Source organism: Anser cygnoides, chromosome 5, assembly GCF_040182565.1.
Source record: "Anser cygnoides isolate HZ-2024a breed goose chromosome 5, Taihu_goose_T2T_genome, whole genome shotgun sequence".
Lineage (NCBI taxonomy): Eukaryota > Metazoa > Chordata > Aves > Anseriformes > Anatidae > Anser > Anser cygnoides.
This window is the reverse complement of record NC_089877.1, coordinates 61,771,905-61,794,383: the sequence shown is the minus strand read 5'-3', so window position 1 is coordinate 61,794,383 and position 22,479 is coordinate 61,771,905. Positions and strand designations below refer to the sequence as shown.

General features: G+C 48.3%; 1 protein-coding gene across 6 annotated transcripts in view; it reads right to left on the bottom strand.

Moving 5' to 3' along the window:
• Positions 1-21,958, bottom strand: part of ARMH4 (armadillo like helical domain containing 4) — a 58,192-nt gene extending 36,234 nt beyond the window's left edge. Inside the window, exons 1-4 of one of the 6 annotated variants that reach the window (XM_048066128.2) lie at positions 21,867-21,958; positions 14,536-15,931; positions 12,779-12,988; positions 11,371-11,589 (exon numbers count right to left, since the gene is read on the bottom strand). In XM_048066128.2, coding sequence (XP_047922085.2) covers positions 11,371-11,589; positions 12,779-12,988; positions 14,536-15,874 — 1,768 coding nt within the window. In that variant the 5' untranslated portion in view covers positions 15,875-15,931; positions 21,867-21,958. Of the gene's footprint in view, positions 1-11,370; positions 11,590-12,778; positions 12,989-14,535; positions 15,932-19,746; positions 19,903-20,708; positions 20,841-21,866 lie in introns of those variants that run through there. The other 5 variants (XM_048066129.2, XM_066998507.1, XM_048066126.2 and 2 more) reach the window with 5 other exon arrangements.
• Between the last annotated feature and the right edge of the window lie 521 nt (positions 21,959-22,479).

The window sequence follows — 22,479 nt, the reverse complement described above, 5'->3', positions numbered from 1 at the left end:
CATTTTCCCTAGATGGACTGGATGAAAAAGCAGTCAATAGAAAACAGGGATCAGATTTTCTCTCTGAAAAACTACCTTGGAACAACGTTTTCAGAAGGTTCTTGTGATTTTAGCAAGCTAATTGGAGACACCTGCCAGGAGCTAATTTTGAAGAAGCAGATATCCATCTCTGCACCTCCAAACTCTAGCAGGCAGTCAAGCTGAACACCTGAATCGAAGTGCCAAGACTACTTATCACATCTGAAAATCACCCAGCCACATCGATCATCCCACAGCCACAGCATAAGGATGAGAATAATGTATAGCCCTCATAGCACAGCTGCTGCGAGGAGGAAAAAAGGGCTCTTGACTCGCTGCTTCTTCTTCTCTCCAGCTCATTCACATGTCTGAAAACAGCTTTTGAACCCCCATCCCAAAATGCTAAGAGTTTGCCTTCCTGCAAGGTGCAGCACAGAGCACCACTTGGTGGTCACGAACAGGAATTTATGCTTCTAAAGAAATGCAGACTTCACGAATGTCGGATTTCAGGTGCGGAGGCACACCAGGAACCTGGCAGGCATGGACATAGCACCCAATGGTACCGTGGGATAGGAAAGGATGCACACATCACACGGCTGAACCCCAAAAGCTGCAGCTTTGTGCCTCGGACCAGAGCCTTTTTACAAAATTACATTTCTCCTCCTAAACCACCCTGCTTGGACATTCAGAGCTCTCAGTGGCTGCTTCAAAGATAAGAGACTGAAAGGACCAAAACTGCAAAGGCCAGCAGATTCAGAAGGCATGTGGGTTTCCACATGCATGTTCAAATCCCTTGTGAATTATTTTGTGTAGCATGCTTGTATATACTCGTAAGCCTTGGCTAAGGTTCTTCTCGCAAAGGAAGCAAGATAAATGTACGATGAAATGTATCTCATGGTCAAGGCACTAATTCTAACAAAAAAAAAAACATGTAAGTATGGTTTTCCTGGCTGCATGTGAGTCTATCCAAACCAGGCGCTTGGGTATAGCCCAGGTGTTTGAGCTCTTCTGAACATCTGGCACTGGTCACAGACGTCCCCTTGCCCACTAGAGCAGACAGGCACACCGCACACAGCAGCTCCTACTGGGAGCTCTTTGCTCCACAGATCTTCGCAGCGTTATGCACAAACTTTATTTTCTTTGCACGCATCAAATTCTAGCTCTTACTTGTGACATGCAACTTGAATCTAACAAAGCCCTAGAGAGACGATATCCCATCTCCTCTCCCTGCAACCCCGTGGCTTCAGCACCAAAACACAGTTCAAGATGCCCGTAGTTTCTACTCTAGTAAGGAAAAGGTATAAATAGGCTAGGAGTGAATTAGCATTATCTTCAAGAGTGGAAAAATGCAAAAATCGTCACCCTGACAGACTAAATAAGCAATGTATTCTGTAACAGGGGCTCAGTTCTTCCTTCTTCGACACATGAAGGAAAAAAAATAGAGATATTTAACACCTCCCTGCTGTGATAACAGTGCAACCTAAGCAGCAGGAATCCCCATAAAAATGAGATTCCAGCTTCAACTGTCAAAGATTTTGGTTTTAAAGGACCTGACAACCCTGTAACAGGCATTGAAGTGTTTGGTTTTGGAGAAGGTGTAAGAGAGCACCAAGAAAACACATTTGAGAGAATAAAAAGTTTTTAGGAGTGTTTTGGTGAGTTGCTACCTTTATTAATAGTCTGCAGAAACAGCAATGGCTGGGCTTTATCATGGGGTCAGGGGTGATCCATCAGCACCCCTGCTGAAATCCACAGCATGGGATTTATTAGTGGAGGCTAGTAGCCAAAACTCCCCTGTGCCCTCACAACCCCTGGGCAAAGAGGGCTGGGGGCCCAGGGCCCATCCCAGGACATGGGGAAGGGGAGCATTGGGCCAGTTCTTCCTCCTGGCCCTTCAAAGTGGCAACAGCCCCTTCATTCTTCACAGATAGCTTCAGCCAAGCTTTGCATTTCTTTGCAGTCGTCATACAGCTGCAGAAAGTCCTGCTCCCCCTGAGCAGGAATAGATCCATATTATTCAGTGTTACTTGCACAGGGCAGTAGCTATAAGCCCAAGCTGCTGGCAAGCACCATGAGCAAGGCACTGAAATGCACCACCAGCCCTCCCAGCAGTAGAAACAGGGTTTGGGAATGTGCTACAAACAGGCTGCAAAGGCAGTGAAGTTGTTTTTTTATTTTTTTGTATAATGCCATGTAACAAGCTGGAACAAGCTTGTCATAATCCCACTGAAGTCAGGGAAGTCAACGTTTGAGGTGAAGAGATGTGCACTGAAGACAGATGTTTAGATATTTTCCATTAACATTTGCAAATTGTTTTATTCATTAGAAGACTTAGGAAACCATTATTTGTCAGAGTTTGTGCACACGAGAAGTATTTCACTATGCCCTGAACAGCAATACTCACTAGACAGTGATAGTCTTAGGCTGCAATTTTATCAGGTACCCAGCACCATGGGGTCTGAGTGCCTGAGAGCATCTAACAAGTGCCAACTATGTTGTGATTAATCAGGAGCCACTGCTAATTGGTTTCCAGCTGTGAGTCCACTTTTCACATGACTTCTCAGGAAGGTGGAGCCCCCTCCTGTGCAAACACCAAGCAAAGCAGCCCAAGAGCTGAGCAACTGCTGCAGAGAGCTAAAAAGGACCTAGAACAGGGACCTAGCACCTACCTGCACAAGGTGCCTGAGAAGAACACATGCCAGGGAACCCAGGGGCTGCTTTGACATCTGCAACTGCCCCAAAGACAAAGGCGGCATGGACCCCACAGCTCATTTTCTGCCCTCATCCACTTCCATCCACACGACAGCACTGGGCCTCGGTCACACACATGCAGTATAGGAAGCAGAAGTTTGTAAATAAGGACAGGGTTAGGGAGGCCCACAACTACCTTCTCTTGCCAGAACAGGAGGAAGAGGCATTAAGAAGTCTCCGCCAGCTCTTCTCTTCCCATGTACTCGCAGTATTGGAACACGGCTCATTTTCTGCACTGCTTTGATAATCACAGCTGACTGTCAATCCACGAAGACCTTTCTAGGAGAACTTTCATTATTAATCTGTTGCTTTCCTGTGATCAGTAATAATGTCACCATCTGATATTTCCAAAAGGCTGCCAGGAACAATCAGTTGTGACAGAACCCAGCGTGGAAGGGGAGGGCTGACAGGAGCTGGGCTCTGCCCTGCCCAGACAGCTTCCTGAGCAGGGCAGGGGCGCCCAAGCCCGCAGGGTTTTTATCCTGATAGTTCAGCTAAACCCATCTACTTCCAGTGGAAAGCTGTCGAGGGTGCCTGCAGACTCATTGCAGGACTGTAGCCTTAAATGTTTTGCTGTAGACGAGGTGTCCACAGGAGGAATTCAACACCTGGCCTGCTGAACAGATAAGGAAAGGGAATACTGGGAAGAACACATCTATCGAACGGGATCCTATCTCACAAGGCAGGGCACTAACCCTACTATCCCAAGTGTCAAGAGGAGAGGAAACATTCTAAGTTTTTCTGTAAAAGAAGGATGGTCTTGCTACATCTAGGAGAGGGAACAGGGCAGCAGTGTTGAAGTTCAATGTTTCTTTACGAGCCCCAGGAGGTCTTCAGCATCTACCAGCCAAAAACCAGGCTCTGCAGAAACTGGTCCCCAGCAGAGGGCTCTGTGACATTGCAGAGATGGTAAGAGGAAAGATTTGGGTTCTGATCCTAACCTACCCCCACCCAAACTTGAGGGACTTCACACTTATATTCAGTCCTGGCTCATCTCATCGCAGTGGAGCTGAGGCACTGAGGAGCTCTTGAGGTGGAAAAAAGGCAAAAAAGGTCCAGCAGGGACCATGGGTCTGCTTCTGTATTAAGATCAGAAATGACCATTCTTAAGAGCTGTATTTCCAGCAACATTCACCACAGAATTGCTTTCACTCTGAGCCAGGCTAAGAAGTAGATTTAGCCATGCAATGCTATTTTTTGAGAAAAAAATGAATACTGCAGAATAAAACAGCACTGACTTTAACAAGAGAGCTCCATAGTTTGCTGCAGTAGAGCTCCTATAGCCTGGGGTAGGCAGTTGCTGAGCTGCCGTTAAAAAAGAAAGGTGATTTAATAAATTTTATCAAATGAGGGTATGTGAATCAGTCCAGATTTAACTACTGTGACCTGTAAGTGGATAGACCGGAGGAAGACAGATACAGAGTTTACTTCTCTCAACAAAATGCTTTTATTGTAAAGAGGGCTGTGGGCATGGTATCCCCCTATCCCCAAAGGGGTCTCAAGCAGAAATATTAATCACACTTCTTAAAAAAGTTTTGATGGTGTCTCTTTAGAAGTCTCCAATTCAACCACACTACCTGGGAAGGGAGCTACTAAATGCTTTCTCAATTCTTGGGCTGTTAAGCTTCATTTTCTAGGCAAATCCACAGGTACAACCAGCAGGGATCCACCACAGATAACATGAACTAGGGGCTGGGTCTGTTATTATGGGCAACAGCCTCCAGGATACTAAAGTTAACTCAAGTCCTATCCGATGCCAGAAGGGAGGATGACTGCAAGCCCACTCAGCTCATTTCTAGTCAAAGCTTCACACCACTGAGCATGAAGCTCTAGGATTATCCTGATGGAGGCCATAAACTGCCTTGGAAGTTTTGAGAGAGCTAAGCCAGTTCAGTGTGGTTTGCCTTGCACCTGATGCCCAAAGCTCCACACAGAAGCCTCATGAGCAAGCCTCCTACTTGTGCTGATGGACCCCAAGCATTAGTGGCTCCAGAGAGAGATTGCATAAAAATGTTCCTTGCAAAGCCTTCAGAAGAAAATGCCATATACCTGCTTACCTGAATCCACCTCCCTAAAGCTGTGAGGGTGAACTAATCCCCAGATTAGAAAACAAGACGTAATTAAAAACTTTCACCCACACACTCCAATTACCTCTCAATAGCAACTGCAGGGGGGTTGTCATTTTTGTTCTAGCTGAAAGATAAGCATGGGAAAGCTACAACATTTAGCTAATGTTTAAGTGAACTCCCATTTTTTGGACAAAATGAGAAGTCAGATAAAGTTAAAAGGTTTCAAGCATGGCCTGGCCAGAACAGCAAGCAGAGAGGATCAGACTGAACCAGGCCACCTAGGCAGCAGGAGGCAGAACAGTGGCAACCAGGATCAGGTCAGGTCTCTAAACATATGAGAACGAACACAGTAACGAAGACACTTTTTCCTCCTCGAAAGGAGACTGTGCAGCTTATTTCTGCCAGAGAGCTGGGCAGACACGTGCTACCTACCAGACATCTGGGAAAAAGCAGTGACATTAAACCATTCCTAGCAATTTTTACAGGAGTTGCTGTTAAACTATGAAGCACAGCAGATACAAACTTCTTGTACTTGGAGGTACAAAGCCCTAAAGTGCATCTCCTTTGGCATACCCAGTCACTTAAGAAAGAAGAGATGCTGTGGTTTTAGTTACTCCAGGGCTGCCAGCACACCTGCAGTGGAGCAGGACAGCTGGACTCATGTCTGCCTCCCTCTGCAGGGAGTCACCAACAAGGCATCACACAGCAGGAGTTTCCTTGCTCTTCTTCTAGCTATCCTTCAACTAGCCTAACACTCTCTTAGCTGTTTACCTAAGAGTTTCCAACTTTAAGGGCTTGATCACCCTCTACACCCCTTGATTTCATGAAACAAAACAAGACATCACCAGATCTGGACAACATTGCTGGTGCTTCGGTCAAACAATGTACTTGGGGTAAACATTAAAAGGCTTGGTTTTGATTTAAAAAGCTGTCACAGCTTTTTCTCCTCCCCAGGTTTTCACTACAAAGGAGAAGCAGGGATGAACTACCATCTACTGTGAAAGACATCAAGGTCAACATACAAAGGGACAGTTCTCATTTAGTAGCAACGATAAACTAGAAGCAATAGGATGCGTGTACTAAAAACATTTAGTTACTAGTTTATCTTGCATGGGCTTTGTCTTAAATCTTAAGATTCTTGCCAATTTAGTTGATATCCAGATGATCATATCAGGCTAGTTAACATGCTGGGCTAAGTACCCTTCTTATTTACACCCCTGCAACCTCATTTAAATTTTTAATGGGGCTGCAGAAATTTAATGAGGCATGCCTTAATCCATGCAATCATGATCCACTCAAAGCCTTAATTTTCATTAAAAATTCTTCTTCACATCCAAAAGAAGGTTCCATGTACTGCAACACAGCTCAGAAGTAAGTAGAATGAAGGTGTTTTTTTTTTAAGATGTAAAAAACTACAAGTTCTGAAGTATTTTCCTCAAATAAAGGCAACTGCTGCCTTCACTTCTAAGTATTATGCACAGCTTGGATGCCTCTGCACAGGAGTAAGACCAAGTGGAAGCACAGAACTGCCAAAATAGGTAGAGAAAGGGGAAGAGTACAAGAGCTCTTACTGAGATTAGCTAAGCCCCAATGTATGGGGGAAGGATAAATACAGGTACACAGGTCAGAGCAAAGAATGACAGGAACCACTGAAACCCAAAGACCAAGGGGGCATCATTAAAATATCATGAATATGGTAAGGTCAAAGTCTAAAGCTTCATACTGACCCTGTTCTGGAGCAGCCTTTGTTGTAGACAAAGCAAAAGAGAGTTAAACCTGCAGCCAAGATTCAGCAATGAGGTGCCCTACAACTGCTGGACATTGGATTTGCTAATCCCAAAGGCAGGTCCAGCCCCTTGTCTCAGGACAGCCAAGGGACTTTGCAGCCAGATGTGGCATTAGGCAGGCGTACAGCAGCTCACTGGGAACACTGTGGGCTGTCCTACACAGCAGGGACCTGGTACTCGTGAGATGGTTGATCCAAAAAGAAGCCTACCAACTGGCTGGTGATTACCTATACAGGTCAGAAAGCTTTTAGAGCAGGTTGAGAACAACACTTTCCTTAGTTTTTGTTACAATGCCCATGAGTGCAGCCTCCCCATTACTCAAGACAGGTTCCTCAGTCTGTAACTGGCTTCTCTTGTGGCTACCACCAGTAAGGGGCTCTATACAACAGACCCAACCCTACTGCTCATTGCACTTTCACACCAGCACTTGCTGGTGTTAGGAACTGTGTTTGATGCTATGAAGAGCAAGGTGAAATTCCACCCTCAGGCTGTTGTTACTCAGCCCTGACTCACAACTGAACTCCAATACTTACACATTCAGACTCACCCAACACAGCTCTTGGCTGAACCTTAGTTTCTCAGCATGCCTTCCCAACCCTGGGATCACTCCTCCACACTGTTGACAAGGACTTTGCCAGCTACGTGGTGAGAGCCAGCCTGATTAATCAGGAGCACCTCCTATTCAAGAGCTGCATGGCTAAATTCTCCTCCCTCTAGAACAGAGAATTTCAGTTGCCTATTTTCAGAGATGTTCCTGACACTATACAACAGGCACTAAGTAGAGCATCTTCCAGAAGTATCTTCCCCATCCAGCAGCCTACGTGAAAAGCTGAACTGCGAAAGCAGCTCAACCCAAGCAGCTATACTTGAAGCAGCCTAGGTGACTGAACAGAAACCAGCCCGAGGGCTTACACACTGCTGTAGTCATTTAGACTTCTTTTTGAAGGAGTGCCTGAAAAAATGCAATGGACATATTAGCCTGCAGAAACACCTACATAAACAGACCCTTCTTTTTAATTACCTTTAAAGCCCCCATGGGAAAATAGTAAGAACCAGATTGTGTCCCCCCTTCCATCCCAAAATTACCACCACAAGTGAACATCCTCTAAATCCCCAGTTAATACTGAAGTGGGACAAGCTGGAGCTTATTCAGCTGCAGGAGGTGGGCAGCACTGAACTTGGGCTGGTTTTCACCATTAAATTTAGACATAACAAGGGTGGGACTAACATGCAGGAGCCTAACAGCTGAAGAACTCCCAGGGACTTGCAAGTTAAAACAGCAGCAGCCTAGGAAGGCATTGACATGTCTGCATCTCCAAGATGTTAAACTTCACACAGTCGGATGAATATCAAGACATTGCCACCTTCCACCCTGCATGTCTTGCTTCACAACCCCCCCCAGCTGCCTAAACAAGGTGGCAGCATGCAAGAAAACCCACCCTCACCAACAGCCACAGGCAGTGGTGCTGCAAGCTGTGCACACTGAACTGTTTTTTGGATGCAGGTTGTGACAGGCAAGGCATTGCTCTTAGCAGCAGGCTAGTTCTGTACCTGCTGGTTTAGGATTAGTACGGGATAACATGACCTACAGAGTCCTCCTAGGATCTTCTGCTTAGCTTCAGTGCATCCCCAAGTCACATCCAGTGACAAAAGCTGCTTGATGAGTTGAGGGGCGCCAGCTGATGTTGTGCTCTGTCCACAAGGCTTCAACTAAACACTGCAAGGACCTTGCAGAAGAGAGGATGTGACAGACTACTTGCCACTTTATGAAGTCATATCTGCCAAGTGCTGCCATGCTGAAGGAGTACAGCATCCCTGCACAGGGCTGATGTTATGGCCAAGGAATCTAGTCCTAAAGTAAAATAGTTCGTTTTTAAAAGAGCCACTTCAAGAAGTGTGTTGGGAGGTTTACACAGTGCTCCTGAATAAGTAAGTTAAACTAGATTTTCTCTTTGGACCCTAATAGCCCCACAGAGAAAGCTGAAGTGTTAAGCTTCCCAGAGAGATGCTCAAGTTCTGGGCACAGAAACAAAATATAGAATTAAGTCTCCCAGACAAGTAAGGCTCATCCTCTGATGTGTCCTGTTCCCATACCCTGTAATCTCTTTATAGGATTTCCTTGGCTAAGAAGGGCAAGTAAAACCAGTCTTACTGCACAGTCAGGATAGGAAGATGCTCGTTACTCAACTGATCTCTCCAGAATCCACTAGAGATGAGGATAAGCTCATCTAGAAAGCTATTCAAAGCACCTCATGTTTGTCTGTGCAACTTTTTTTTTTTTAAAAACAGTTTTGCATCCAAGCCAGGCAGGTGAATATACTGAGGCAATTAACTGCAAGCAGTTTAGCACAGATGGTCCCCAAGAAACCACACTAGCTGCACAGCAGGAATCCATATTTAATGATGAACCAGGCAAATCAACAAGCCCCACTGAGGGCTGGGAGGCCAGCTGATCTCACTCAGCTCCTTGCACTTCTTTCATGGGTCAGCAAGGCACAGCCTCCCTGCAGAGGGCCAGGACCTCTCCCTGGGGACTCCACTGTACACGTGCAGCAGTGTCCAACCTCACATCCCCCAAGAGCCTGGGCTGGAGCTCCATAGGAAAGCACTCCCAAGCATCTCATCTCTGGCAGCACAGATATTTGAGTAAGCACTAGGTACTGAAATTCAGGAGGGAACAAACCAAACTTCCAAACACCACTCCACCATGAGAGGGAGGTATCCACTAATTGCCATTAGAAAAAGAAATATTAGAAAAAAGAGTTGCAGCTCAAAAGTTTCCTCTGTACTTAATTGGAGCAGTAGCATCCCCAGGCAGTAAGCCTATCCCCAAGTGGTAGTTGTCCCATTTTACAAGATGTAGATTGGTGATGATCCCTAACACCAGAGAAAGTTCTGGCTCACTGCACTAAAGTCTAGGTTGTTACGAAGAGTTTTTTGTTATGAAGAGCTTTAGACCACAAGAACCTGTGCCAGTTGTAGTTGTCAAAAGAAACACACAGCATGCCAAAGAGCACCACGTACCTTTGATGACAGGCACCTACAGAGCCATGCCTCTGAGCCAAGAAACCCACAGGCTCCAGTTAGAGTCGTCATTTAGGAAAGCTGGTCCTAGCCACAGCCTGCACCTGCCCTTGCAGGGGCTGGGGGCTTATTCAAGAGCAGAGGAAGCAGGCCTGCAGCTGCATAAGAAAGCTTAGTAGGAATACAAAAAAGTTATATTCCTACATATGAGAAGTTTTTTTTAAAGGCTATGCAGAAAGCCTCATTAACAGGAGGACCAGTGTGCAGTTAAAACAGAAATCCTCTTATCTTCTAGTGCAGAAAACCAGGCTTCCAGAGGAGATCCCAGAGGGCTCAGGAACTGTTTAGCTTCCTGAATCACACAGCTCTGGCTAAGCAGGGACTTCACTTCCCAGTCTGAAGATCACATTTTCTTCACACCTCCCTCTCCCCCTGATGCCACCATCAGGGACACATCCCTGCATTGCTGGATGCAAGGAAGAGTCATCAGGGCACAGAGCATGCGCTGTAATTCCTGGCAGGTTTCAAAGAAACACTGACAAAGGGCAGGAGCTGCAGCATCTCACACATGCAGTGGGGAGGGCTCCCTGCTTCTGCTGCCCTCTAAACTTAACAGGAGTTAGAGTTATCACTTCACGTGGAGAAAAGATGCTGATTAGCTGTTGTCTGTGGCACCCTACCTCTAATCAGAGGAAAAATACCATCTGGCATGCCACCCCTGGAGGGCTGCCAACCTTTGCAGTAAAATATGAAGGCAGGAGAAGGTCAAGATAAAGGAAGGGGAGCAAAACAGGCAGAAAGATTAATCCCTGCCAGGTGGTGTCAGCCCAGACATTGGAGTACAAAATTGTAGATGGATGAGCAAGCAGAGAAGAGTTCAAGTAGGAGAAAGAGCAAGAAGCACAAGCGAAGAATTCCCTACAGGAAAGTTAAAAGTGAGCTGAAGAAATATCAGGTCTGAGTTCCAGACAGGCTCCAGAGTAGAAATCACTTCAAAAACCTGCCTGTCAAATATTCATCAGGAAAGAATTTGCATCACTGAGTTTCGAGCACCTGAAGGCTAGCAGACAGGGAGCTGAGACTCCAAGCCCAGCAGCGGGCAAAAGCAGCTTAAGAGAAGGGAGACCAAGGGGTGAGGTATGACTAGAGGAGCCAGGGGTGGGAGAACAGCTTAGCAGGCAGTGCCAAGATGGGAAAACATGTCAAAGGGGTTGCATTCTTTGCCCCTCCCAGCACAAGGACACGAGCACAAATATTGTACCACTTGCTCTGGCAAGGTGAGATCCAGCTGAACACAGGCAGCCATCTCATGCCAAGCATCCTGATTTGGGAATAGGGCTTCAACAGCCGCGTGGCAGGGCCTCTCCATCTGTCTGAACGTGTTTCTGTGACTGCCTGCCTGGTACAGAGGTTCTGCAGTGGATGTGCACACCAGCAGTTAGTGGTGCACAGACCCAGACCCCACTGCAGCTCCTTCTCCAAGGAAAAGTCCACCCCTCCCACCACAACCACCTGAATTTCAGATAACTTCCATGACACTGTTCACTGCTAGCCTCCTGTACCACCTGGAAGGGGACAGGTTGTCCAACAACTTTATTAGGAACACTAACATATGTGCATAGCTGTGTGCCAGACAGACCAACCGGGGAGCCCCCGCTGTCAAGGGAAGCGTGCCTCCCCACACGAAGCCTCCTGCCTTTTCAGCTGGGGAACAGCAGTACCTTCTGACTCCAGCCGGTCCAGCCCATAGGTTACAGCAGTACTGATCTTCCTCACGGCTGGAAGAGCTGTCCTCCTGACAGAAGATGCCACTGATGCTGGAGTTACCAGGACCACCGTTCGGCTGGATGGTTCTTCCGTCTGTCCAGGCTGCGTAGCAGACAGCCCGCCAGGAGCTGAAGCAGCCTTCTCACTGGTGACCAGGATCACGTCCGCAAAGTCTACACGGGACAAGAAGCAGCAGCATTTTGGCACAACACCATTACGAAAATCACCATTTAAGAACAAGCTCCTTAATGAAAACTTACTTAGAAGCTCATCAAATGCTTGCATCTTTTGATGTGACTCTACTGTAATGAAAGCTTTTCCTCCAGGACAGCCAGCTCAGGAGGTTCCCCCTTCGCAAGAACTCAGCTAGGATTTACTCCCATTGCTTTGAGGACTGCCAGTCACCACCCCACAGAAAGGTCAGAGCACTGAGACACTGGGTGAGTTCTGAACCAGTGACAGATCTAGATGTTTATCACAAAAGATAAGAATTTATAATTAAATCCCAGAAGCAAATTAGTGGTAATTGCTGGAAGAGCCTTCCCTCCCCTGCAGAGCAACTCTACTTCAAGGGATACATTGCAAGTGGATTTCTTCCTTTGATGCACTGCAATAAAAGAACTACCAGAAAAGTTGCCCAGCAGCTGTTTCACTGCAGTGGGACCTACCACAACAGAACTAATCTCAGTCAGTTTTGTGCCAAGGGAACCCTTGCTATGCTCCTGTCAAGGCTCCTACATGTACCTCTCAAGGTGACACCAAGCTAGTAGGCAGCAGCTGGAGGAACATGACTGCTTAAGCTATGTCTGTATGAGCTACATCAACTCTGCACACAACAGAATCAAGAGCTCACTATTGCTCAACACAAGCGGCTATAGTGCAGACTTCCCCAAAGGCTTGCTAGATTCTCACAAGAGAACCCCCTTATACCACTTCCATATTCTAGCCTAGCTAAACTTCTTTGCTCCTTTGGATTGAGCATCAGCAAGCCAGAAGTAATCCCTCCACAAATAGGAGCTGGCTTAAACGATTAAGGCCAAAAGTCAATTTGTTAGCAAGAATAGATGTGGAGTTTTGCTTGGTCATTTGTGTTCTTTTTTTTTTTTTAAGATCTCTACTTCACTGTTATTTGGAGCAAAAATTCTGCCCTGCTGGTGTATTTCAACATGATGGATCTGCACAGTCAAAGAGCAGTGGCAGCCCAAAGCTAGATGCAGCCTGCAGAAAGCTAGGGAAAAAAAGCAAGTTTGAGTCTGGATGCTGTGTGTTAAGACTTCAGTGTCTAAGCATCGATACTGATTTCAGACGCGCTGTTGTGTCTTATGGGGGAAGAAGCCCGCAGAGCAGGAGGCAGAACCCTACCTTCCACATCGGGAGGTTTCGCTGTGGAGCTGCCAGCTGCTGTCAGCATCTGGGTGGCACCAGGGGCAGTTGGCATCTGGGTGTCCTCCCCACTGGTTTCCTGGGGCAGGCTTGAGGCTCCTGTTCCCTGGGGAGCAGCAGGTGCCAGCGTCACAACTGACAGAGCAGCATCAGCCTCCTGGGCAGCAGTTGTCACCTCCTGAGTAGCACCTACAGCAAGAACAAGCATCAGCACCAGCTCATAGGACAGCTGCTGGTTTGTGATCAGGCAGGAACAGAATTAACACTCGCAGGATCTACCCCATGCATTAGCACTTCCAGAGCCACAGTACAAGCATGTGCAGCTGTTTTACAGTGTAGAAACAGAATAGACCCCCGTATAACAGAAGAAAAAGCACCAGAATTAGTCCTCACTTGGTTAGCCAACCCTTAGGGACACATGGACCTACAGGCGAGCACAGCACTGCAGGCCCATGGTGAAACACCCCTCAAAGCAAGAAAGGCTGCCAGAAGGGTACTTTTGGTGGCCAGTTCTTAGAGCTAGACTTAAGCTTTGTAGAAGGGTTTATTTTCACTATACAAGCCTTATTGATAACTGCTGTTTCCCCAACACCTGGGAATAGCGCAGGGGAACCTGCTGACAAGTCAAGTGGTTATAAATTAATCTAGAAATTAATCGGTCTATTTTCAGCACCAGCATGCAATTAGCTTTCCATCTTTTACAGCAAGAGCTATATTTGCTGGATGCAGCAAGGGGAAGTCCGCCCTTGCTCTTCCCTTTGCCCCTGCAGCCAAATAGGTGAGATCAGAGATGTTTGGCAATTAAAACAAAGTCCTAAGCCACAGCTCATGTCCCTCACCAGCCTAGAAACACATTACTGCCCCACAATTGCCCAGACAAACATTTTTCCCAGCATTTTAAACACAAGTGGAAGTGTTGTCAGTGGGATGAAGGTACCATCTATATGCATGTAGGGCAGCACAAGCACTGTAGAGTCAGAGCCTGGCCACAGCTTTTCTCTAGGGCAAGGAGACAGAACCAGGAACTTTTGTTACAAAAGACAAAATAAGTCTCTGGACAGATCATATAATCCACTCTGGTCATCCTTGTATTGTCAAGGAAGACCTCAGTCACAGGCTGCTGGTACAGTTCGCCTATTCCTCAGCTTAAGAAGCATCTCCAGCCGCCTCCACACTGACATGTGCTCCCTTTTCCTATGGGAGGACTAAAACTGAAGGCCCTGCTTTAGGGGGTATGCCACACATGCAGAGCTTCTCTAGGTCATTAAAAATAAGCTCTTTAGCAAGCACCAAGTCATTAAAAATAAGCTTTTTAGCTAGCACCAAGTCTCTGCTGTGAGATAACTCTGAAACCTATTCAGACATCCTATATTCCCAGCTGCCACAGCCTTTCGAAGCCCAGCTTGCCTGTTTGGTGCTAAAGCTGTCCTCTCAGCTCAAGGAGAGGGAGAGCAGGCAGCTCAGAGCAGTGGCTTCACATCGCTCAGGGCACTGTACCACCCAAGTGACCACACCAGCCTGTGCTCTGGGTGTAGGAACACCCTACACCAGGAGCAGGCAATGGATGCAAGTTACCCATTCAAGCTGTTACCCCCAGACAGAGGTTCACCTCTTCTGCAAGTAGGAAGATCGCACCTTTCACTGCTTTATCTCCACGAAAGGAAGCACAGGCTCACAGGAGCATCCCTCCTAAGCCTACACATAAAATCAAGTGCCTGTTAACAAGCAGGTTTTACCTTTCAGTGAGCTTTCCAGAGTAGAAGAGAGATCAGATGCATCTGTCATCACAACAGCCTCTGGCTGTGATGGAGGGATGCTCTTCTCCTCTGCTGTGACCACATTTATGTTTTCCAGAGAGTTCAGACCAGCAGTGTCTACACCTGGCAAGTCCACTGAGAGGGGAACATTGCTGCTGGCTGTGGAAGTGACCAGCACACCATCCCCACGCACTGCTGGAGCTGTGCAATTGCTCTCCTTGGCGAGCCCTGGAGTTGGTGGAGCAGATGCTGGGGATGGCACCACTCTCATCACATCCTCCTCCTCACTTCCCAGTGGGGTTTGGGACGCTTCCATTGCCACTCGGTCCTCTCCCACCTCCTCATACAGCATGCTTCCCCCTTGACTTATATTCCCCGGTTTTGTGTCATCCCAGTCAGGCAGCACGGAGCCGGTAGGGTGGCTGGTGACGGTGCTAGCTGTGGTGGGCAGCTCTCCTTGCCCAGCACCCACATCTGCTTCCAGATGGACGGAGGCCTCAGTGGTCACAAGGGGGTGGCTTGCAGCAATGGTTCCTCGAGCAGACAGTAGCCTCAGTGCACTCCCTGTGCTTGTTTTTAGTGCTCCCACCTCAGAGCTTGCACTTGAGGCCTGTGGAGTTGGGATGAGGTGGTCACCAACCGTCTCCAGGCTGGGAGTGCCAGGGTGCAGCGTGGGCACCCGCTCGCTGTGGGGTTGGGGTGCCACAGAGGGGTGCAGGCTGCTCTCTGCTGTCCCCTCCTCTGCTGCAGCTGTCACCGAAAGGGGGCTCGCCAAGAGGCTGGCAGAGCCCTGCCCTACCTCACAGTCCTCCGTGGTGGCCTTGCTGATGGGGCCGCTGACAGATTCCTCCTGGACAGAGGGGTTCAGCGTGGTCACAGCTGTGGTCAGCATGGCCTTGAACTCTCCATTTTCATCCAGCTCTGACTTTGCGGGGCTGAGCTCCTTCTCTTCCTCGGCAGCCACTTCCCCAGCAGGGGTGCTAACACCCAGGCTCTGGCTGCTGAGGGAGACATGGCTTGGGCTTACAGGCCGCGTTTCTCCTCCTGCAGTGAAGGCTTCATCTAAGGGCATCCCAGATGGCTTTGCTGACACTCCAGATGGCTCTTCAGAGACAGTTGGCTCAGAAGGACCCAGGTTATTTAAGTTTGGCATGCTCGTCCATTCATCTTCTACCCCATTCCCTGCCCACAGGCCTTGCTGGACCTTTGTCATGTCGCTCTCCTCCGGGAGCGGAGAGGCAAGGCATGGTGGCCTGGAGGACAGGAGCAAGATGCAGCAGGTGACCACGCAGATGTTAAATCCTATTGATCTACTCATCGCTGAACAGAGGTGTGTGCAGAAGTCCACAAGGCTGACAAGTCCAGAAACCAAGACCTATGAAGGGGAAAAAAGAACCCAGATTACACACATCTATGTTTGGAACTTGTCATCCAGTTATTTAGGGCATGGGGTCAATAGATGGTTATGGAAATCCATGGTCAGTTTCGTGCAGATCCCTCCCACACATCCCAAGCAATGGATCCCTGTGTCTCATTTTATTTTTCCTAAAATACCAATTCAAGGTCTTACATAGGCAAAACCAAATCTCAATCTGAAGATCAAGACAGACCTTGCCAAGCTCTTGCCCCCATGGAGTGCTATGTTCCACCCAGCAGGCATCAGACTTGCAAGTAACCATTGATGATCAGTTTGTCTTTCTGGACTTGGTGAAGGGAGACACATGAGGCTTGTCAGGGCTGACCTGTTATGGCAAATCCTGCCTGTAAGAACTACTCTTCCCTTCAAGCTGCAGGGGGATAAGGGATATTAGGAAGGAAAAGCTGTGGCTGTCAGAATCACCCCCTGGTTCTCATTGAACTAGGCAAAGGTTACCTTTGCTCATGGACACCAGGATGAGTCATCTTGCCCAGCTTGCTATACTCCTCTTTTCCACACACAAACAGTATGTAGGCAAATACTATTTACATTTCAACACAGTACAGTAGCAAGCTGCCTAGCACTGCTTTGTTGCACAAGGGTGCCTCATCCCTCCATACCCTGTCACACAACCTTGTGATGCTGTGACAGAGGCAGCCTCTGCCACAGGGTGAAGGACTTCAGAAATACCACATTAGTGCTAATGCATCCAACACAAAGACCCTGAGCCCTGCTGTTCATGTACATTTGTCTCCTCTCGTGGAAAGAGTTATTGTATGTAACCAATCAGCTAAACACAACCAAGATACTAGAAAGCTTATTATAATAGGTCACTCAGCTCTCTGTGCATTTCCATCATCAAGTGTACCTCTTACTCCACACAGATTCCTCCAGCTGAAGGCCCCCACAAGGGCTATGCACCTTACAATCTATACACCTGGCTGTAGCATATGCAATAACCTCAGCATTACCAGCCTAGAGACAGGTCATTAGAGTTAACTACTGCAGGCTCCATTATCTGATTGAGCCTCCTGGGCAGAGACATTTTCCCCACTCTCCTCACAGCCCTGTTCATCAGGGGTTGGAGCTGCTGGAGTAATTTGCTGTCACAGGCCACACACATGCACCAGGTGCTCAGGCTCCAAGCAGAAGCCACCAAGAAGCTGTCCACCAGCAGCAGCACAGATCTCCCACAGCACAGGTCTCCCACCCTTTCAACAGCTCTTTTCCCTGGAGGATGGGTGGCCACCCCTCCATCTCCTCTACCCTGAAGGGAAAATAGTTTAAAACTGACAGCATGCAGCAACTCTTCCAGGTTAATCCTTTGTGCTTTCATAATTCAGAAGCACTAAATATATTTTGCAAATTAGTAGCGCTCAGTAACATGCATCAGCCTCACTGTATGAATTTAAGTGATATTCACCTCACACCCCTTTAGCAAGTGCCAACTGAGATCAGACACTGTGAAATAAAGACGTGGTTTTTTACCCACTACATGGATAGTGCTCAGTACAAGCCTGACAGCCCAGTTCCTGGGGAACTTCAGACAGCCTCATGCAGTTTCTCCCAAGCTGAAAAGTGCTGCTGGCCACAGCTCTGTATTTGTAAAGGGTAGAGATAGCAGTGGAAAGTTATTTGCTCAGGAAATCCACAACATCTAGATCTAAGCTAACCTAGACCTCTGCACTCAATAAGATCCAGAGACAGTGGCACAGAGCTTGCTGCAGGATAATGGCACAAGTTCATGCTTCAAAGAAGATTAGTCAGAGCTTAAGATCTACTTAACTTTAGGAAAAGGCTGGATTACAGTGTATGAGCAGTAGTGACCTAGCTATCTCCTTAAACAGAGTTTAACACCTTGCTGTAGTACTTCCACTCGATACAAGTGATCCAGGATTTAGCAGCTGGCTGCAGCAGCCTGTTACTCAAGCTGTTGGGCTACACATCTTTCCTCCTGTCTGGCTGTGTAAGTCAGCCTGCTCTAAACAAGTAAAGCAAGCTGGAGCGTGCTGCTTTCACCCAGCACCTCTGCTATAGTGGGCTTAAGGCATTTCATTTCTAGCTTGAAGCTGGGGATAACCCAGTATTTCATGCTGCAGGAGCTCTTTGTCCCCAGATTTCACCTGCCATTCTCCAAGCTAAAGCCTGGGAGGATAGCTACCAAGCAGTGGTCGGGCTCTGGGGAAGTCTAATCCTTGCTTCAAGTAGGAAGCACACCCAGGGGGCAGGGGACACCACCAGCTACTTCCCTGCACATAACACATCCCAAGAGATGCAGCTCCCCTGCCTGCAGAGGCAGCACAGCTGCAGAGAGCCAAGCAGCTTCACCTTTAGCACAGAGAAAAATTCTTTTTAACTCCTGGTGAGCTGGAAAGAAGCACAAAGGGCTGCTAGGCTAAGAGAAAAAAAAAGGTGCTGGAACTGAGCATCTCTGAAAGATGCCCTTCAGACAAAGAACTGCCTGCTATTGTTGGCTAGTCACCAAGCCGGGGGACAATAAATACAAATGCTTCACGTGGTGACAAGTCTCACAGACTCAGCTAGATCTTCCTGAACCAGGCTGCTTCCTTTCTCTATACAATTAGCCTTAGCAGTAGCTATTTAACCATCAACTCCCCTCCATCAAGTTCAGAGAGCCATTTGTAGAGTCAGCCCTCAGGAAGCCTGACACAAGCGAGCTCAGGAGGAACCCCAACCTGTTATTATCGCTCCAACAGCAGGCTCGAAGGGGACAAGCAGAGATTCATCTAGTTCAACAGCTGATCCTGACAGGGAACAGCAATCAGTTAATGCACACTGCAAACGGACTAAACTTCCCCCTCTGCCCAGCTGCACACAGCCGTTCCCTAGGATGGCTTCCTAGGGTTTTGCCCAGTTTACTTGATGAAACACAAGAAAACCGTTTGCTGTTATTTTCTGCTGTTGGAAAAATATAGCCAGAACTTGCCAAGTTGTTGAACCAGCAAGAGAAAAGGATCAAGCTTTTAACTCACTTGAATTAATAACCCTGTTCTGGCAATCCCTCTCCCACACAGAGAGGACACTTGTACTCCAGAGCTGAAGAGGCTGCATACATCACATAGAGCACAGGAGATTAACAGGTCAGCTCCAGACACATCGCTGCCTGTGCAGAACACAGCCTTTCGCACCTCCAGTACATGCTTGGATACACCAGCTTTGGCCAGCTGAACAGTTGTAGATGCGCTCAGCCCTGCAATTCTTCCACCAATTGGTATGGGAAGTTGGACAAAAACACTGCAAATCTTTTAATGCGAAGATTTAGCCAAAATGTCCAAGTCAAGCAACTGCCAGCAATCGAGTGGTATGTTACTGGAGTGCTAATGTATGCTATCCAAGCCTTATTGCTTGAGCTGAATGCAAAAGCCAGCAGATAAATGATCCGACACTGCAGAGCTCCAACTCCTACTTTTGTGCACAAGCTGAGAAAACTGCCTTCATTTCATCTTACATTGTCCTCATCCGGTTGAATCAAGTGAATTGCAGACCGGTGCTCTTAGAGCACATACTTCAGATAAACAGACCTCAACCACCTCCAGCAGCTCACCACAAAACCCCAGCAATAACCACCCCACACCAGCCGCTAACACAAGTCGGATGAGCAAAAACCACGCAGGCACAACTGCTTACCACTCAGAAGGGCACATCTTCCTCTAGCTTTGAGGACAAATTGCTATAAGCAAAGAAACGAGATTATTCTGTAGAGCCAGCTTGCTGCCAGCCCTAGCGAGGCACCTTAATACATAATACATTACCTCCACTCGGAGCATTTGTGTTCCAGCGGCAGCTCTTTGAGAAGTGAGAGACATGGTTCAGGCATTATTCCCCCCGGCCATTAAGCGACGGCTTTGTTCAGAAGGGCACAGACCACCTATGTCAGTCCCCGCTCGGATTTGTGATTAAAAGCCATGCACTTCTTTGGGGCTTCTGACCTGTGCCAGGTCCCCAGCACCACACAAGTCAGAGGTCTGCTGAACTGCAGAGCGATTAAAAGGACCGGGAGGAGGGGTGTTTTAAGGGTGAGCCCAAAGGGTGGAACAGTTTTCAAACAGCAAAAGCACGGAGATGTCACTCTCCAGATTCACTGGGACCAGAGAGGTAGCGTTGGGGTTCCAGCAAGCAAGAAACACTCGGAAATTTCAGTGCCCAGCTCACACAGGCAGCGAGCCCGCACAATAGACCGCAAGTCTCTGCGGGTGAGGATTTTAAATACGAAATACACCCCGTCTGGCCCTTTTTAGGGTTGATCTGGCTCTTCGGTGAGGGAACGGGATTCGGGGTGGCTCGAGACCCGATGCCACCGCCCGCTAGCTGCGGCCCCGTCCCATTGTCCCCGCCTGCAGCCGCAGGGCAGCGCAGAGCCCCCCGCCCCAGCTGCCCACCGCCGGGGCTCCCCGGGACCCCCCCGAGCCGCCCCAGGAGCGCAGCAGGGGGGTACACACACACACACACCCCTCAACGACGACTGGGCCACCCCCGACCCCCCCCCCCTTTGGGCTTTCCATACGGGGGTGCTGCTGACCCCCCCCCCAAACAAAGCGAGTGCAAGGCAATCCCAATCAATTAAAATAACTAAAAATAAATGAACACAGGGAAAATCCCCCCACCCCCTCCCCTAGAACAAAGGGGTTTTTATTTAATAATTTTTTTTTTAGGCACCCTCCATCACCCCCACCCTCAGCATCACAGCCCCCCCCCCCCATGTCCCGGGGCTCACCGGAGCTGCTCCGCCCGGCCCCCCGGCGCCTCGCCGCGCTCCCCCGCAGCATCCCGGGGCCGCACGGGGCCGGGGCGGGGCGGCCGCGACACCGCCCCCGCTTGGGGAGGAGGAGGATGGAAGGAAGGAGGGATGGATGGAAGCAGGGAGGGATGGAGGGAGGCCCGGCCCTGCCAGCACCGAGCCGCGCAGCCGTCGTGCTCAGGTCCCCCCCCAAACCCTTCCCCAAGGGGCAGCTGTACCCCGCCCAGAGCGAGGGCTGGAGGAAATAAGGGGAAAAAATAAGAAATTATTCGCTCAGGAAGTGGGGAGGCACTGGGAGAGGCTGCCCAGAAAGGTTGGGGATGCTCCAGCCCTGGGGGTGTTCAGGAGCAGGTTGGATGAGGCCCTGGGCAGCCTGGTCTGGTGGGTGGCATCTCTTCCCCCTGGTTGGGACTAGATATTTTTAATTTTTAAGGTCCCTTCCAGGCTGAGACATTCTATGACTGCTTCAGGAAATCAAGCAGTGGGGGGTTATTCAGGGCTTGCCACCCACACAGGTGTGCTCCAGCATTAAGACAGGGGTCTTAGGGCTGCCTGCACCCCTTAAGGCAGCTTGAGAGAGATCAGCCACTGCCCATCTGCTATTCACTCCTTGCTGAAGGAAGTTTGCATCCAGCCTAGCAGTCCACACCATGCACAAACCAAGCACTGACTTGATTTCCAACTCCTGTGCAAGAGCCAGGGTCAGAACCCAACCAGGCAGGCTCCCTCCCTTTGCAGGAGGCTTGCAAGAAAACCTAAAAGCAAGGCCTGCAATGCTCTTAGCAGTTTTCTATCCATTAGAGATGCTCCCCCACGATCTTCAGCTTTAGAGGTCACCTTCCCCTAACATTCTCTCTGCAGAGTTTTTTTTTTTTTTGAAAACAATACCTCACCTACACACATATTAGAAAGGGCTTGTTTCATTTTTTGTTGTTGTTTTAAACACCTATTTGGCTAGGGAGAAAAAAAGAGTAAACAATTTTACTCCTGCTTTATTCCCAGATGTTTTTTCCACAGGGATCCCTGCAGCTAGACCATCACCAGAAATAGAAAACCTTTACACCATCAGCTCCCAGGGTATACATGCTCACTTCATCAAATAACGGAGAATTACTGCAACTCAGAATTCCATACCTTGTCTCCAAAAAATGAGGAAAGCAGCTTCTCACCTTCCCTTCAGCTAAGCATCAGGGGCACCTCAGGGGCCCAGCTGCACTCCCAGGATTTTATACACTCCTGGGCAATGAGTCATTGGAAGCGGTGCTGCAGCAGGTGCAAGCCCTTCTCGTTGGGCAGGGACAGGTGAGGAGAGACGAAAAATAATCTTCCAGAGGAAAGGGCTAGGGCAGAGAGGCTGGGGGGGGATAGCTAGGAAGGAATAAAGAAATAACGCAGGAGATGACAAAGAAAATCAAAATCTTGACTTTGCTGTGAACATGAAGCAAATGAGCAAATTCCTCTGTACTTCCACCTATAATAATCTATAAAATGAGGCTCCGTTTTTCAGGTGGGGGTGAGATTTCACCTGCTTGCACCTGCCAAACGCTTGACTCTCCAAATACATAACAGAGAAGAATTGATGAAGGAAAACTGAGATATTCCTATTCCTATATTCAATAAATCCTCTGGTTTTGTTTATTGTTTTTTCCTGTTTGTTGTGCTACTGGAAATACCATTTATATCAGTGGTTTTTTCTCTTTGCTACACTCACCCCAATGCTTTACCTATCTAATTTTACACAGTGTTT